Source organism: Bombus huntii, chromosome 14 (genome assembly GCF_024542735.1).
Source record: "Bombus huntii isolate Logan2020A chromosome 14, iyBomHunt1.1, whole genome shotgun sequence".
Lineage (NCBI taxonomy): Eukaryota > Metazoa > Arthropoda > Insecta > Hymenoptera > Apidae > Bombus > Bombus huntii.
The window spans coordinates 7,437,726-7,457,303 of record NC_066251.1 but is presented as its reverse complement, the minus strand read 5'-3'; the positions used below and the strand labels follow the sequence as shown (position 1 = coordinate 7,457,303).

General features: G+C 36.2%; 1 protein-coding gene and 1 long non-coding RNA gene across 6 annotated transcripts; one reads left to right on the top strand and one right to left on the bottom strand.

Moving 5' to 3' along the window:
• Nucleotides 1-2,325: 2,325 nt before the first annotated feature.
• LOC126872796 (uncharacterized) lies at nucleotides 2,326-6,900 on the top strand (the record flags this gene model as incomplete). The annotated part of the gene is made up of 3 exons (XM_050632983.1): nucleotides 2,326-2,594; nucleotides 3,183-3,627; nucleotides 4,873-6,900. Coding segments are annotated over 2 exons (639 nt in total), but the record flags the coding sequence as incomplete, so codon positions are not given.
• Nucleotides 6,901-14,077: 7,177 nt separating this feature from the next.
• Nucleotides 14,078-18,962, bottom strand: LOC126872802 (uncharacterized). 5 transcript variants are annotated; one of them, XR_007692198.1, is made up of 4 exons: nucleotides 18,647-18,786; nucleotides 18,420-18,559; nucleotides 16,882-18,204; nucleotides 14,078-16,720 (listed from the first exon to the last, which is right to left on the bottom strand). It is a non-coding gene; the product is annotated as an uncharacterized LOC126872802 (long non-coding RNA). The 5 variants fall into 5 exon arrangements; XR_007692200.1 differs by having other exon boundaries at nucleotides 14,078-17,300; nucleotides 17,549-18,204; XR_007692199.1 differs by having other exon boundaries at nucleotides 14,078-17,645; nucleotides 17,809-18,204.
• Nucleotides 18,963-19,578: the final 616 nt, after the last annotated feature.

The window sequence follows — 19,578 nt, the reverse complement described above, 5'->3', positions numbered from 1 at the left end:
ATCGATAGATATGATTCGTATCGATAATTCAGTTTTCGAGATACGAATAGAAATAGACTGCAAATGTTCGTACGTTTAAAATATGAAAACAAGATGTGTAAACTTTAAAAATATTATATGTATAAACATATGTAACATATGCAAATATAGACTACCAGACAATACTGAACTATGCATAAGTATATTGATTTCATTGGTGTATATATAATATATATTTACTATAATGGCGTCGTTTAACAGATTTGCTTCTTAAAATTTCATCAATTTGTGACGTAATCTTGAAATTGCATATCGGACGAAACAAAACTCTCTCCAAATCTCATTTCGTTACCAATTATATATATAAACAAACAAAGTGAGATTTATATAGAAATCTGCAATTTCTAGTCGAGGAAAGGTTTAGAGGAAAACAGAAAAATACCGAAGAATAAAAAAATATAAGATTTCCTTTCTAATTACCTATGAACGTCGTTCTAAAGGTTGATGGAAGTCAATAAATATTTATACACGTCTGTCCTTTGAACAGAGAGCGAATTACAGAATAATTTACTAATAAAGTAAGTCTTGATTTTTTTTCTTGATTGCCGTGTGTACCGATGCATGGCAGGTTCCGGATGGCGCCACGAAATTCCATAAACCCGAGCCAGATGCCAGTAGAGTCTAACTCTGTGCGTGCTGCTCTCTACAGGAGATCCGACCAACGTTGTAAGAAGATTCTTCTTATCACTATTTATTACATTTCATACACGACACTTCTTTTTAAATGTTGCGTATTAGATTTAACAGATAATTCTAATGTCAACCGACATATCGCAGTCGAGAAGACAAAACACACCAAAGGTCTTTACAACTTAAAATACACGTACATCTATCTATTACCAATGATTTAATAGCGAATAGATATTGAATTATTTATCTAAACACTGTATTATTAGAAAAAAACGTAGCGAAACTATACATTACTAAGAAGTGTTGAATAAAGATAAAGTTAATTTAAATTCTACTTTCAGGATTCGGATAAAAATCATTTAATCAAATTCCAGACGATTGCACACGTTTCATAGGATACAACAGGTGTGTATACCGCAGAGGATGGCGTAACTATGAATTTCCAATTACATATATATCAACCACAGTGATCTATGAAAATCAAACCAGTTTGCACATCTATAAAGGCCTTGTTCCTCTGAAATCGAAATTTCTGTCATTTTCTAACAAAGCTGCCATTCAAGTTCTACTACGGATCAACTAACAAAATAATTAAACAATTCTAGTAAAATTGCAATTTCTTATTACAGACGAATTCTATTTATTTAACGCGACGGGTAGCGTCGAAAGATGGGACTTCTGTCATTCTTTAGTAAAAGTATCATTCCAGTTCCGCATAAATACACAAAATCCCGAATCTACTAACAAAATAATTAAACAATTTTAGCAGAAGGGAAAATTGCAATTTCCTATTACAGGCGAGTTTTATTTATTCAACGCAACGGGTAGCGTTCACAAATGGGACTTTTTTGCCTTTTTACTTTTTTAGTAAAGTCGCCATCTTAGAAATGGAATTTCACGTGGATACTACTAGATACTATTTCGTTCGGTTCTTCGCCACGTCTCGGCGATAATTCGAACGGCAATTTTTTAAGCACTCCTCTAATTGTACTCTCAATTTGCAAGTCAAACAGCCGGAAGAGTACTATATTTACGAAGGCATGAGAAAACAGCTTCGATGACGTCACTGTTTAAAGGTCTATCGTACTCTTCTGGCGCTATTCGGTACTGTTTTATTTCTGCTTAGGTAGATCAGGAGAGAAAGAAAGAAAAAGAGACGGAGGACCACCGGTCCGAGAGGAGAACCGGCAGATACGCAAACATCGAAAAGAAATAGATCGAAATCGCTTCATTTTTCTCGCTGGATCGCCGCCAATTATAAAAGCACGCGTATACGCATGTTCGACTCGTTGGATATCGAGTGGAAAATATGGAGAAGGCGCGATTGTCTCTTGGAAACGCGGTTGTTTAATATTCAACCGAGTGAAATTTGTGATCAATGGATTGTCAAACAAAATGTCAGCGCTGAAAAATTATGTACAATCGTATCTTTTATGGTAAATTATGTTTTTTCGAAAGTATCGTAAATATTGCTTGGTAGCCTGATCAGAACCATTCTCGTCCAATGTCGAAGAGAAAAAAACATTCAGTGAGAAATTATTAGTTATAATCTATCGATTATTAATAGTCAAGGGAAATAATTATAGGTATTAGTTACAGGACATTTTTTAGTAAATATTAATACAAAAGTAGCTTTTATTTTGTGTGAATATCTAAATTGAATGTCAAAGTATTTTGTGTAGATTAAATCGTCTTCGGCGATCCATAGCAGCAAATGCTACAATGGCAGCGCAAAAATCTCCAAAAATCGAGGCCCAGGTCGTAGAAGCAATTCGTAGGCTGCAGGCCATTCAAGGATCAACTCCACAGGAAATCAGTAATTACATTGCTCAAGAATATAATATTCCTGGCTCTGAGATTAGGCGTCACGTTCAACTTGCCCTCAGGCGTGGCGTGACTTATGGTATTCTTCAGCGTTTGAAGGGGTAAATGCAAGAAAATAGGATTAATTTCCACAAGCAGCCTTCCTACATCAATAGCTGCATTTTTTAAACGATTCACAAACTACAATCTATTATCTTAATCTAGAATTTTACAAAAAATTGAATTGTAGCAAATGATAGTAATTTGAAAAGGAACGCAATCATTTTGCCAAAAAGATCAGTTCTAAAAGCAGCCCGGATGTAACTATATAATATAACAAAGAAAAAAGAAAAGAATTCAATTAGCGTTACAAAATTAAAAAAAAACTCAAGGCTACATCATATTAATATTATTATGAATTACTATAGAATATTACTTCAAAGTATGAAGGAAATCGAATTGCAAAGAACCAGGTCAGAAAACGTACGTATCAAAGTTTTGAGATAAAATCTGCTCGAGCTTCGGCTCAATAAACCACACGAACAAAATATTCTAAAACTTGAAACCTTGAAAATGTTACAAATTAGAAATGGAAAATTCTATTTCCTGAAACTTCCAGAGTAACGTACCCCGTTAGAAATAAATTTCTTATGTGACAGATCAGATGCTACGTGTGTCTAAATACATTACAACAGTCTCCTTGTTTTCAGCGGATGCTACACGTACAATCACGACTACATGTACAATCAATGCATGAACAGCGGCGACGCCACTGCTGTCGACATTCGTTGCAGACGAAAAAGACGATCTAGCCGGAGAAGAAGCTCGAGGAGACACGGTAGAAGGAGGTACAAGAGTCGTGGATCTCGACGTAGATCCCGTAGAAGGAGATCGCGAGGAAGACGAAGAAAATCGTCGAGGAGACGAAGGCGGAGGGAAGAATTTCCAAAGGAAATCGACGCGCTAAAGATGACCACCGTGACCAAACAATCGTCGAAAAGCAGCAACCTCTTACCGAAGGATGGTCCACGAAGCAATCATTCTACCATCTCTGGAAACTCCGAAGAGAAGCAAGAGTAACCATCCAAACGGATATCCTTCGCTTTTACGATCGACTCGAGAAGCAAAGATTGACTCAAGAACAAGAATACAGATGCAAGTGAAATGCACACGCTATTTGCCTGAATCCATTCGAATGCATTTCCCCTTTTAAACACTTTTTTATTCGAGTATTTTTCTTGCTTTATGGATAGATAGATACATACGTAGGATATGCCGCGATGAGCAAAAGCATCGACACAGATCAGCCTTTCTTGGAAAATCTTGTGTAAATTTGTAAAGAGCACGATTTTTCGCCTGGCCTGTTTCGTAGATTGTAAGTTGCAAGGATCGGAAATAATCGAACAGAATTTGCTTATAGATGACGCTGTAAATGTCAAAGTTGAAAAAAATTTTTTTTTTTTTATTGGAAAATCTTCTACGTAGCAATAAGAGTGCCATAATAGTAGAGTTGCAGTGTGATTTCCCTCTCTAAATAGTTATTAATAACGCTAGAAAATGATGTCACAACGTCGCTTCTACAGAGAAAAATATAGGTGCGAATAAACATTAGTTAGTTGTCTCTTGGCTTTTGTCTATGCCATCTATCTAAGTAGATGGAACATTGAATTTTCTTTATGACTAGCATCTGGCACATACAGGCTTTCCTACAGATACAATTTTCTTCTTTGTGAATTTGAACTAGATTTGCGTAATGCTTCCTTCCCTCTTGAAAAACTTGTTTCGTTTTTCTTTCTTTCTTTTCTTGACACTTACAGTGTTTTCTACAAGCACTCTTCAAATATGAGACACCGATTTTAGTTCTCAGCAAACGATTTATGCCAGTCGGAGTGATTGAATCCGACGAATATCATAAAATCAACGAACCGAATTTAATTTAAACAAGATATATAGAAGTAATATTCTATTTAAGTACCCAGATTTAATAAAAGCTTTCTCTGAATTGGTACTTAGCGAAAAATCTCTTGTAAGTAATAAGTTATCTTCTTATTAGAAATCGAAATATCTTGCCGTATCTATTCCAAAACGATTCCACCAGTGATCGATTTTACAATAATAGAAATCTTATATTTTACTACAGACAGTCCCATATATATCTTTTATTATCTATCTTTTATTATACATCTGCTTAATGGCAATAAATGATGGTATGTTTAAATTTGACATTTGAAAACAACGGTTTACAAAGAATCGCGTGTTTTACAGTCTGGTACAGCATTTTGTACGAATCTGGTTTATCATCATTGTAATCACGTTTATAATTCTCTTTGAAAATTTCCATAATGCTCATAATGTAACCTTTGAATGTAACCTTTGCTAACGTCAGATTTTCTTTTGCAGTTTCCTCGAGGCACTCGAAATTTACATATTAAGGAAAAACAAAGAGGACGAGATTGAAAGAAATTCTAAGAAGACCGACCGCCAGTCATGGATATACATACGTTTTGATAAATGTTTTATTTTATCGTTATTCTACCTTTCCTCTTTTCTAATCTGTTGTATTTGTACCTGTGCTTTTACTGTTTTGGAATAATTCTTTTTCTAAAAATCTATCTCTGCCGCGAGTAACATGTAACACATTCCGAACACCTTAGAGATCACAATACATTGAAAATATTTGAAAAATCGTGCACTGTTCCGGAAATACCGAATCACAGGCGAATCTTCAATTTCCAAAAATCACGTTATGTCACCTAAATACACGATATGCCGGCTAAAAATAAATGTACGAAATACTCACACGAGAAGAACGTCATAAGGACGTCATTGGAAAGAATAAAACATTATCAGGGCCTTCTCGCACAATAATTTTCAAACCAGTAACATCGTTATTAATCTTAATGAATGGACAATTTTTTGCGTCGATTTCTACGTCAAATAGAACAATTACGTAAATAAATTGTCATCCTTAGAATTTACTTCCAAAACTTCCTCTCAACAAAGTAACGCAAGATACTAATCATTTATTTATACTAATTATTTGTGACTCTAATTTCCCTAATATTGTCAATTCAATCGTACAACAGGGTCCAGGTAATAATTTCATTCTTTTCTTCATAAGTTCTCGTTATTGAAATGTATGAATTTTAGTATTGAAAATGCCGGAAAAACGTGCTGCGTTAAAAGCAGTGGCCGTTTCTCAGCAATGACGGCCCTGTCCACGGCCTTGTTGGCTAATGATAGTCTTGCTAATGATGCGTTCGCACACGCACACGCACACGTGTAGTCGTGACGCGTGACTATTTCACCCAGCAGCTCTATGGCTAGGCACCGTTCAGCCCAGAAACACTTTGACAATAAATCTATACACAATATCCTGTGTGACGATTAAATAATGCCGGCCAAACTGCAAACATCAGGCGCAACCTTATTTACGTTGGAGAGAGTTTAAACGCGCGAGTCGTTTGCTTCAACGTTAAACGTTTTTCGCTATTTAACATTATATTTATTACGATGTTTTATGCTAATGGTATCAACAGCGAAAAGTTATTTGAATTGCAGATCCTTGTATCCTGTACGAACAGTTAAAGGTGGAAAGTGAAAATTGCAGTGTTCTATAACACGCGAATTTCCTACGTTCGAACGGAACGAACACGAGAAACGTGTTGCTCATTCATTCGTTGGGAAATTAAATCGAGCGCGTGGATCCGCTGGCCAAGAAGTTAAGTACCTTTTGTTCGATGCAGGATCTCGTGAAGCGTTCACGGTATGAAATTTAATTGCCAGTAAATCACGAACCAGTCGATAGTCATTTCTACCGAGTAACAGTTTTAAACTTTCGGTTACGTTATACCCACGAGCAAGTGTATCTGTCTGGTTCGAAACGAACGACGGTGTTCTTTAACTCCTTTGTTTATTTAGAAACTATTTGGAGCATGCTATTGCACTGAGTAACTTGCAAAGATCATAAAAAATTCTTCTGAAACTGATCGAACTGATAAACAAGGAAGGCCAATTAAGCCTTAATTAATTTCTACAGCCAAGAAATAGGGCAGGCGGGACAGCCAGCTACGCTCGTTAAGGCCCAGAACCGAAGACGACGCGTCGCGAGTTCGAATCCTCGGCATGGAGTATTTCGAAAAGAGGACGGAAAAATCAAAATTTCTCTTAAAAGTAATATACTACAGGCAAGCGGCCAGCCCCTTCCTTGCGTGTGTTGTGGGTGTACTTTCTGGGAGTGTGCTCGTTTAAAGGTGCTTGGTGTTAAGCACACAGGGGCCTGACAATCAACTCGCACTAGTCTACCGTTCCGTCCGTGGGTGGAGGTTTTAGCCGGTAAGAATCCGGCACTACCCCCTTGCCTACCTGCACAAGGGTGGTAAGGTGTCTATGAAGATTTCCTCCACGTAAAAAAAAAAAAAAAGAAAATTCATCGTCGTCCCAACGGACTCACGACTAGAAGGAAGTGATAGCGCTAGGGACAATGCCCCCCCCCCCCTAACTCAGGAATTATTAGGACTCGAACAAGAGGACGCGGGAAGGGGGTGCAACAGAAGTTAATTCATAAGAGGTTCCTGGAGCACTCCTGTCAAACGCGTAGGATGGTCATCGTGGAGTACGCGATTATTAGAACAGCGGAGTGTCCATGAAGATTTCTCCACGTACATAAAAAAAAAAACGCCAAGAAATAGGGCATCTTTCGTTCGACGTAAGGTCACTTACAGAGTTACCAGAGTCTTGCGAGATATTTAGACGGCTTATTATTTCCTAATCTTCCTCCAACTATCTCTTAATTATCCGAAACTGGCTATACCACTCTGCCAAATGAAAAAGTCACTTCAGTCTTCATAAAATTCCAATTATGTTATACTTACAGATTGCGAAATATTTATTATCTCAAACGAACGAGAATATTCCGCGGATTTTTATGTGACCGCTTCGAGCAACTTTCAAGTAACCGTGAGAATGAAAAAAAGAAGCAGGGAGAGATAGATTTACTTGCATTTTTTGCCAAGTGATCGAACGACGGATGAACATAAATTTTACTATCTGCTATAGAGGTCTGTCGCGAGCAACAAAAAACGAATAATCATACATACGCCGATAACAATATCTCGAATGAAATCGTCAGTCGCATAATTACTCGAGAAGGCAGCCGAGATAAGGCAGCTTGTTAAGAAACGTAACGAGCAGGTAACGCTAGACCAGCACACGCTATTGTGAGACGAACCGTGATTTACGATCGTGTTAGAGCATTTGGATAACTCGCAGGGAAACACGATGCTATCTCCTTCGTAGTCGATCCCTTTGTTTCGATATACAACGATATGCAACGATATACAGAATGCTTCCGTACGTGGATCGGTATTTTATTTAATCCCTTCAATTCTAAATATCTTCATATGTACTTCATATGCACTGCGGATAATTATTCAAACGATACAGGTTCTATGTTATTTTCACGGTAGAACTGGATTTATACTGCGCGCCGTAAAAATTAGGCGTTCGTCACGTTTACTAGAGAAGTCTATTAAAATCATCTTTGCTGAGTATTTTACATTGCAAGGCAACGCGATACAAGTGAAATAAAAACTTTACGAGAAAATAATTGGGGAATGAAAGCAGCGAGAAGCAATCGAGCTTCGCTAAACCATCGGTAGCCAGCGAGTGTTTACGTATTTATGAGAAATTTAAAAACACTGCAATCCATAAAATGCGTACAACATACGGAAATATAGAAAATATCCAGTATGTCCAGTACACGTCGTAATTTTTAATAGACGACATGAATTACTACGTACGTATCGTTGCTTCAGCTCTCGTCATAAAAATATGAAATTGCGTAAGAATCCATAGTCTAATAATCGTCAGGTGTCTCTAATACAATTAGTATCTATTTATGGCCGGCAATGTATCTGAACTCAATCGGAGCGTAAACAGTTTACGTGATTATAACAAGCTCGTATAGCAATAAGAATTCATCGAGTTTCACCATTACTTATGGTTTTCATTCATATAACAGGTATATCAATTTCATTCATATCGAGACAAGTAGAATGAATGGGCAACGGTTCATTTAATGGACGCTAAACAAAATTTCGTTTCTAATTCCTAAATAAACAGAGTTCAAGTAAATGGTGCTCTATCGCGCTTCGTTTTTACAGTAACAGATAAGTAAGAGAGAAAAATAGATCATGCAACTATTATACATAGAGTTCGTATAGTAATAGGAATCCATTGATTTCCCTCATTACCTGCAGTTTTTCATTCATATAATAGGCGTTCACGTTGAGGTAAACAGAGTGAATGGGCAGGTAACGATTTTCATCCGTATAATAGGCGTTCACATTGAGATAACCGGTGTGAATAGGTAACAGGTAAAGATTTTCATCCATATAATAGGTGTTCGCATTGAGATAGAGTGAATGGACAGCGGTTCATTTAGTAGACACCGGACGATATTTCGTTCTAATAAACAGAGTTTAGGTAAATGGTTTTCCACTTGTTGAAGTAATTACTTCAAGAAAAGCTCTACACTTTTTCTTTTGTATATCCGTGACCCGCAGACCGCTGTTACGAAGAGAATAGAATTTAGTGACACAAAAAGATTCAAAATAAGGGGAGGTCCATATTATTGTGCACTTCAATATAAATTTTGTTTTGGATCACAAAGTCTAGAAACAAAAGAGCTATAAGTAGATTTCTACTGCTGTTTCTTGTAGCCTTCAGTTAGAGCTACACACCAAGGTTAACTTTTTGGTAATGCTCTTTGCTATAAATATATGAACGTGCTACCTATCATAGCCTTTCTTCTATTGTATTGTAACACTGTAAGAGCGAGGATCTGGATCAGCATATACTATACCTGTACTTGTACCGATACCTATATTTGTTTCAATATATTTTTCTATTAAAAATTCATCAGTCAACCTCAACACTACTGCTCTTCGCTTCTGTTATAAAAGATAAGTGAGAAGGTTACATTGGCAATGTTAACGTGTGAGATTTTTCAGTGAAACATTGTTATATATAGAAGTTGTAAGGGTAGAAATTCCAGGTGTGTTAAATTTAAATTATTCAAGAAATAGTCTGCAGACTACTGGTGTTTGAATAATTATAAGTAAATAATGATTGATGAAATTAAGTAAACAATAATTATAAATATCGCAGATGAAATAATTTCTGTGTTAGAATAGAAGAAATTTTCTTTTAACGATAAACATGATTATTCTCGTGTGATGATGATAATATATACTATGTATATCATACATCACGCGACAATGACGATGGTCATGTTTATTGCTAAATTAGTACAGATTTTTCTAAATTAGTAATTACATGAAATAGTGTAAATTACGATACACTCAAGTTCGAAGAAGTTACAATTTCTAAAATGGAATGTCTCCTTTACGACAAGATCCTATGTATCGGTTGATAGTGTTAAAATGATTGTAACGATTCAATCGAGGATGCCAGAAAAATCGTAAGAACGTAATCAAAGTAACATACGTATAATGCATGCAGTATGAGAACAAGAAAATAAATATCAGCAATGAGAACGGCAGTTAAAAAATTGCAGCCGAGATATATAGCCTGCATTGAAACTTCAGATCCTTATCTCTTCAGCTTCCTATCAATTCCTCCAACACGTTAACTTTTATGCTTGACCGATTTTACGATCTCTCTACATAGAAGCCGCTATACCTTCTCATTCAAGAACCGCCTGTAACCTTTCACACCTCTCAAGTGATTACTGACATAATAACTGCTGCGATTGACTAAGTACAGACCCGGCACATTGGTTTATTTTCACCCGAAATCTTGTTATCAGATTACAAGAAGAAAAATAGACTTCCAAAGAAGTACAAAATCAAAAGAGAAATTCACCAGCTAAACGGAAATAGACGCGATTTATTTAATCTAAAACCGATGGAGAATCGTCGAAACGTTCGAGCAAGAAGCTATTAATACCGATTTCTTCAATTTCACTAATAATATTACCTCGATTATATACGGAGACAGCCAGATCTACAAAAAATGTGAACTAAAAAAAAATGTAAGAAAAGAGGGGAGCTGGGTTTGCTTGGATGGAAAAAAAATGAAAAAAAAAAAAAATATAGAAAAATGTTGAAAAACCGATGGTTTATTCGCGATTGTTCCCGCGAAAAATGCGGAGTACGATGACTTCGAATAGAAAACAAACCGAGTCGCAGCTTTTGGTCGTCGGTTGTGTGCAACTTGGCGGGAATAATATTCTATTTGGAGGCTGGCCAACGTCAAAATGCAGATTTCTGGTATGTGCATCGGCACCTACTATTTCACCTGCATATTCGCCTTACCATACGAAATACGCGAGAGAGGAGGCACGTGGTGTGCTTCTGTTTGCCTGTCACGTGTCTATGCGTAGCTCAACGCACATTTCTATTTCGCACGTTATCTTAAGGCGCAGAGGAATCGGCGAATACATACATCCGCGAATCCTCGTTTGTCTATCTATAGTTTCGAACGTATTCTGTCGCGTGATGCAACTTTGTAAGCACGAGGTCCTTCGAAATAGTTCGGATAGCAACTTCGTCAAGCAGCTTTGATCTTCTCATTCCCGTAGCTCATATTGCCACGAAATATGAAGAATTTCGCGAATCTATTTCACTGTTGATATAGTTTGCCTTGGAGTACAGGTGAAATATTATTTTTTATTATTTTTATTGCAAACCACAAATTTTTCCCTCGTGTTTCCTTGCTTCATCGAAGAGCAAGCAAGCTTTACGTCGCGCTAGTAGAACGAACGAAATAATAGCAAATTGCAATACATACGTATACGTGTAACAAGAGTATATGAAAATTCAATGAAAAATTAAAGATTAAAATACAGCAATAGCGATATAAGTTGGCTAACATCAGGTGAATATCGACTTGAAGCAATTTTAGCAAAATCTAACGGTAGAAAGAGACGATTGCGTTGAAAACGTAGGTATAAAGAAGAACAATTTGCTAAAGAAAAAGAAAAAATAACATTCTGAATTAATAGATTATTGTATAAGATAGTTCCTGAGAAAATCCAGCTTAAAACTTTGACGAATATACTTAAACCGAACTGGGCAAAAGTAAATAATCAAATGAAGTTAAACTACGTGAGAAAATAAGCCAAAAACGTAGAATGACACTTTTTCACAAGATGCTTTGTTTTCCAGAACAATAAATTTGAAAATGTATCGCGCGTATCAAAGCAGTTCTTGACTAAACCTATACAAACGTATTATTTATTTGCTTCGAAATCGGACCTTAAACGGAACAATGTTATTTTACATTTTTCACTTATTTTCGCCTGTATAACAACCTCCTAATTTTAAATATCAGGTTTAAGTATACTTGATATCTAAAATTTTCAAACTCCATTTTCTCAGAAACAAGTCGTCCAACGAACAAACTTTCTTCAATATTTTCGACGCATTTTTTCACGTAGAATCAGCCTGTACCCAATTGTAGCAGCAGTTGCGAACGTGTATATAGAAAATATCACGAGCCACTGGTCTATCGCTGTTTACAATAAGAGCGAGACGCTGAGTCGGCTGAGAAAAAGGCTTAATCGGAACAAATCGATAACAACTTGAATTAGTACGGCTACGTACGCTCCTTGAACTTGGTGCAATCTCAATCCATCTTGCGGCTGACAAATCGATGAGCTCGAGGATGCAAGTAACAAGCAGAGAAACAGGATCGCAGGTTCAAAAAATTCTGCACGACTTTGTGCCGCATTCGCGACAACCTTGTCGCGGAAGCCGTATTTTACATCGAGACACATAACATAAAGGCTTCGTGTCACCGTACACTTGTACGATTCGTTCAATTATATTAACTCCCTGTGTTTAAACCGTGACACAGAAAAGGGAGAGGACACGAAAATGAGAGATTGAGGCTGGGAAACAGGGGGAAAGTGATCGAATGGAAAATTTTCTATGAATAGAGACGGTTGCTCAACCACTTTTTCCTTCTCACTGTATTGCTATTATTAGTTTTCTAAGAATAAGAGAAGGACCTATCGAAAACCTATTATCTTCTTCTAGAATCAAAATATCGCTGAAAGGTGACTCGTGTGAGAGAGAAAAATGTGAAAAACAAAGATCTATCAAATTCAATGGAAGCAGGATATTCAATAAGATTTATTTCGTAGCGTTCGAATCTATAGTTTCCTGGTCTTCGCTATACTATTCTTAGCTTCCTGAAGATCCATCTAAAATTTTCCTATTTAAAATTCCTGATTTTTCTAAAAATTGTCGCAGAATGTTTTAAAGCCAAAATCTCGCTAAAGTAACGTGTTTGAAAAAGAGAGAGAGAGAGAGATCGTTCGACCTATAGATCTTCCGATGGCCTCGCTTTTACTTGCGATCATCCGAACGACTCTAAATTACCATCACCACTATCTTATCGTGCAGTCTCTTTTGCAGGATCATAAATACGAGAGTTGTACAGAGCTCGGGAGAAACGGCCACGTGCCTGGCCGCGTCGTCGCTGTAAATTACTCAAAACCAACACAATAATGAGTAAGCAAGTTGGAAGCAGATAAGCTTCGTCTTGCAACTTATTACCATAGCTCGAGGATGTTAACAAGTAGCAAGAAAACCTTCCTTCGACTAACATCATTTCTTTCCTTCTTCCGCAACACCGCTATTTTACACCTACCATACTCTAATTCCCTTGGTTCCAGGTGTCTAAATTTTATTTGTACGTATTTTACATTCGAACACCGTGACTGGATTTTCTCTTTTAAAACTGCGCTGCAACAACGATTGAATTTCATTTTTATATCTGCAAAATGGTTCGAGATACGTGAAACGTCGTATGTTTGCAAGAAAGGATTAAACCTGGTACTTTAAGTTTAAGTAAACAACCATATGTTCAATACGAAAAAAGGCAATTTCAAATTTTATCTGGAAACGATTATAAATGGCATTTATATATGGCAATGTCGAAATTTTTGATAATATAAACTTTTTGCAAAATATACCAAAGTGAACGTGAAATACACGAACAACGTAAACTTTAAAGTGGAGGATTTCTTGTAATGACAACGAAAAAAGCAGGTCATTTTTAAGGATTCATTTTTAGATCAGTTATATTGTGATACTAGAACTTTTTGGGACGTAAGTGGATAATCTTGAAGTACATATAATTTTGTTTATTTCAATTCTTCTTATTATACGAGTCTCGTGATTAAATTTGGCAATGTAATCATTGTTTACAATAGGTAATAGTATTTGTCACGGTCGTCACAATGCGAAAGTTAAGGAATTTTCTTAAAGTTGGATACTTTGCACTGAAATTGAATCTATGCTTGAAAGAAAAACGTGAAAATTTAGAAGAAAAATGTACTTCCTTCGCCGGATAAATTGAGTTTGTATCGTTTCAAAAGATATTATAAAGAAACAATGGAATACAAATTTCAGGTCCATTTCCCAGAGAAATTTGTAAAAAGTGAGTAAACCTTGTTCGAAATTGATGAATCAACTAGTTTCTCGTGCGCCACAGTTCGAAAAGTATTGAAAGTGGCAGTTTAAAAAGCTAATAAACAACAATGAGGATTGAAGTAAAAAAATTACATTTGCACTTCAAGGCTACATTTACATCCTAAAAAGATTTAGATACAGTGTAATTAGTATCTGGTGTAAAAAAATTTATAATAATCACTTGCTTTTATCGTTTTTACACGAAAATCCTTCTGTACTAGAAAATTCTCTCCTTTTGTATTAGAAAAAAATTTCCAAACAGCAGAAACTTCTGTATCAGAGATTATTTGAACGTGAATTCTTTAACGTATCCTTAAGTCCTAACATCTCAACTTTATAAATGCTGACATTGGTACTTCTTGCATCAAGCCGCAGATACATTTTACGCAGATACACATATTTAAGTGTATATCATATTCAGTTTCTTTAAATTCCAAGCAGATTACTGTCCAACAAAATTTTCATTGTTACATATGTACGCAATTTAAATACACTATTCTCTATTGTCTTTCTTTTTCACTTCGCGTGAAATAATGTCTGAATTTCACTCTTGTACGTATATCGTGTGTATTTTACAAACAATTTCTCGAACTTTTAAAGAAACAGTTAGCGGCTGAATTTCGTTTCTGTATATCTGGCCAAACACTGTCTCCTCAAATGTGTTCTTAATATGTTCTTTCCCAAACCGAAATGACGATGTCTAGCCTATCGTGTCATAAAATTCCCCATAAATACAGAAATATCCGCAGTACAGCCGCTAAGAACCAACCAATTCCCCTCACCAAAGATAATCCAATAAACTTGCCAATAAATTACCAATATATTTTACTTTGGAGCCTCCTCCTCCTATACAACGACAATGATCTCATACTCTAACCATCATCACATGACCAAACCAGTCCCGAAAAACATTCTAACTTGAAGCATATTAAAAAATCGGCTGATTGCGGTCCATAGGGAAAATATATAAAATTTGGTGCAGCAATTAACGCGTTAATGGATCAGAAAAGTTGCACGTGATTCAACGCACAAGGGGGCAGACCTTGGCGTTCGGCTGGCACGCTCTGATCGATAAAACGGAAGCAGGCATCGTTCATGGGACGGTTCGACGTTGATATCTGGCGAAAAGGGTGCAGGGGCTGGAGTCAATCAGAAGATCGGGATGGGGACGAGACATCAGGGATGGTGTTTCACGACGCGACGAGGTCATCGAAGCAAAGAAAGAGAAGGCAGAGCTTGTCGTTTCACCGCAAACCCGAAAATATCCATGTCGACCGGTATGTTGAAACCTGGCATAAGCTCTGGCCGGTTGCCAAAAGAGCGGTACTCGGTTGGAGGCCACGCCAGGCCAGAGGCGAGCGGCCTCGTCGATCCCAACGTCCGTTAGGCCTCACGAAAAAAAAAAGAAAAAAAACAGACGAGTAAAAAGAAACCAGCCAGAAGACCATAGACCATGTCCGTCTATAACGTGCAAGAAGACTGTGAAGCACGTAATTATCGATTTGCAAAAGTATCGAAACGAATATAGAGGATATAGCGTTCCAAACGTCTTTTAACCAGTTAGCTGTTGCGATCTCTTTGCAAAGTGTGCACCTGAAATGCGTGGCAAAAGGTAAACGATGACGAGTATACTCGTCAAACACAGAGTATGGGTGGCTGTCATAATGGAGAATTAAGTTGTAACGAAATGATTGTTTTATTTTTTAATTTTGTTACTGACAAGGCTCGTGATAACGCAAATTACTGTCGTTTCTTCCTGACGAGTATATTCGTCAGAAACAGGTAACTGGTTAAATCGAGCGTAAATTAGAAGGAAGTGAATTTTAGATTTCGATTAACTTTAAACTTTGACGATGATTGGCGATTCGCTACTTTCGTTTTGTCACGGATTTTGAATTTTCAGGAGACAACCGTGTGGTAGGCTGCACTTTCACGCCAACGTTCCCCAAACATTCAGGTCTGTCGTCGAGAAGTAAACTGCAATGTTCATCGGACGTTGACGCAAAAGTGCAGCTCATCACACGGTTGTCTCCCGAAAAAGCAGCAGCATGACAAGATGGGAGTGGTGAAACATCTCTAGAAATTCCTAAGCGACGTAATCCTTGTCCAACTAACGTGGCTGCAGTGAGGCAACAACAGCATACACCGTAATTGACATCTGTTATACATAATATGCCCATCATACAATGTAAATATTGTATAATGGACATAACATTTGTTATAACATGCAATGTCGGTAATTACTTAATAACAGACTGGTCTAATATAGTATTGTACAAGTCTATGTAATATATCTGTATATTATAACAGTCGCCCAGAGGTGAATATGAGTTTAAATAAATAAAATAATAAGAACGTAGGAGTGACGTTGCTCGAGGAAGAAATCGAACCGCCACTGGATGATATCAGTCTCTCAAGATTATCACCGAATTACCCTTCGGGAATTTTAATCATCCGTTGACCTTTCAACCGACTAACACCAGTTAACTCGTTTTCTTCTTCGTCGTCCTGATAACTTTGTATCCGGAGACACTTCTATATTATACCAACGTTATGCAGCGTTCTCCTCGTGGATTTTTATTTGTTTCACAGAAGACGGGAAAAATAAGAACGTCCTGGAAATTTGTTTGTCATTGTAGAGGAATCGTTTAATAATGTCCAGCGTTAGTATTCCATCGATGTCTTCATAACATGAACGTTTTTAGGACAGAAACGTGCCTGTTATGACGTGAGAGTCTCTTTTCCTATAGAAAAAAACTTCATAAACTTTTTTTAAAAGATTCTGGGACACTTACCGATGTTTTTACAATGCGTTATAAGATCTATCGTTAAGTCGAGCTTTTTAAAACTTGTTGGATAAAACTACCGATTCGAAAGACAAATTTCGCTTGAAAGATTAACTTACTTAAAATATATGGAACACATACAAGAAGGAGTACATCGAGGAGTACTTCAAGATTTATCCTCGACGATGCCATCAACTGTTGAAGTATTTAATATTCTACATGCAAAGATCGCGCATCTAACAGATAATTATAATAAGTACTGATTAATCGGCGTAACGGATAATCTAGGCAAATATCGAAAACTTATCGTAAACACTTGAAATAAAAATTAGAATATCGAACTGTATCGCGATTAATGAAGTTCCATTATTTAATATTTACAGACATCAAAATATTAAAATCTGGCTATTTTAAATACATTGCCAATTAGTTGCTGAAACGAGTGGGATGGATTGTTAGAGCAAAACACGTGGTGTGTTCGTTTCCACCCACGGCTACTTTTTTCAGATACCCGTAAATTCGCAATTTACTTCTATTTCTGCAATGACAAACGTCGGTCCTTGAGCGAAGTCATGACGTAACGTGTTATCTCAGTGTCAATCTTGAAATTAATGTCCAACTACATCGCGTGAAAGTGTCGTACACGATAATTACGAACAGTAAACTGCCTGGTCATTGAATATGCACCAAAAAATGTCTCTTTTGTGCTACTTAATCGCCATCATAAATCTGCCTCGCTTACACATCTAACACTAAGTAATCGCTTTTAAATATAAATTCTCTTACCAAGTCCACGTGTTATTTTAATATTCGATAAAACGACTGTTATCCCTGTCGTCTCTTAATTTGTGGAAATACCGTTGGTTTTGCTGAATCCTCATTTCTGAGATATTTGCAAAAATAAGCAAGAATTTAAGTAAAGAAGTAATCATCATCTGCTAGGATGGGAAATAATTACCTCATAATTAGCCATAAAATTATGTTACAGAAATAATAGCAGTAATAACGACAATATTACCTTTCTTTTTATTAGTAATTTAACTTACGCCTTTTTTAGTAGTAAAGAAAAAAATACTTTCGTTGCGAAATAGTAGTGAACTTAGTGTTTCCTGAAAAATTTACTTTTCTTATTACTGTTACTTTTTTTAGGAAACTAATGATATAAATATATACATATAATGAAACGTAATTGAATAAAGAATGCCATCTTATCAAAGTTATAAACCGTGGATCAAAGATAAGTTAGACACGATAACTATACCAAGATCGTCGGGACAATAGTCTAATGATATTTAATCAAAATCGATTTAAAAATTAAACGTCTGTAGCGTAAAAACTCAAGTGTGAAAATATAGATAACGATAGTAGGTGTTGATTTTCTGTATGGTTAACTTAAAAATCTGTCTGACTCACACGGCGCAATATCGACAACCAAAATACCACTAAAAAATAAATGCAGATTAATCGTCTTAAATGCGCAGAAAGGTATGTATATATGTACATATGTAAAATATTGATTTTTGTAAAAATGATAAGCATTTTTTTTCATTAAAAAAATTTACGCTTATGCCAAACAGATTTTCGATTTACTTCATAATTTTCCCTTTAAAGACTGTTCAAGTTACCCATGACTCCCACGTGCTCAGGGCAAACTAACCTCTTAAAAGTAAATAAAAATTTTTCAGAAGAACTTGTGAACCTTCTTTGGTTGAAAACCTTACTCGTCAAATACCAATCTAACCAGCGAACTTTTATCCACATTATAACTACTTAAAACCTGAAACAAATAGCTAGAACCTAAAACAAATACAGATCGGCTAAATTACTAAATAGCAACAACATAATGATTTTCAAATATTTCTAATGATTTTTATGATTACTCACTCTAATCGCCTCATGTCACCTTACAATGAAACCAATTTCATCGCAAATAGCATATGAAACTGGTTGCAAAGCCGAATGGGAAGTAAGCCATTACGTTGAATCAGGGAACTGTCCTTAATTTACTGGCTCTATGTTTCGAATTATTGGTACAACGCCGTTAAGATAATTAACTTCCACTGGATTACCACGGTTTCACTCTTTTTTTTCTCTACGTAGTGTACAACGCATTTTACTTTTTGCTTCACTTTCTTTATTTCTGTTTTGTCGTTACCGATAGACAAAAGTTGAACGAATGCCGCGATTGCGCAAAACACAATTACCTGAGGTGGACTCGAACCTTGTTCCATAGATAATGCAGCTCTCATGAAAGTCGGATTATTGCCTCTCGATATACATATATAGCTTGAGAGACGCACTTTGGATCGTTACTTACATTTTACGCGTCGCACCATGTAAAGTGCTATGTAAATTAACCTAGCGAAAAAGCGTGTCTTCAGAGAAGAAACAATGACAGGTTTGAAATGGAGCCTCAGTCGATTATTACGCCAGAAGTCTTTTACACAATAATTTATTAACTGCTGTTAGTGTACATTAACAAGTGACAAATCATAAATCATACATGTAGATTTGTATTGTATAAATGATTCTTATAATCTTGCAGTCTTATATCGAACAGGACAGTCCTTGTAATTTATAAAATTCGCATAAGAAGAGATACTGGTAACTTCTAATTTCTAACTTATACAATTTTGCTAATAATATTGGAACAAACGTGTTAAAGGGCGCAGTATATAAAAGCTAAATAATTTCTAAACTCCATACAAATGTAATTCCATTTGTGAAGCTGATGTAGAACCATGAACGTCAGTTAAGATAGATATGGTCGAATAGCAAGCTAAGTAAACACATACGCAACCAACATTTTATTTCAT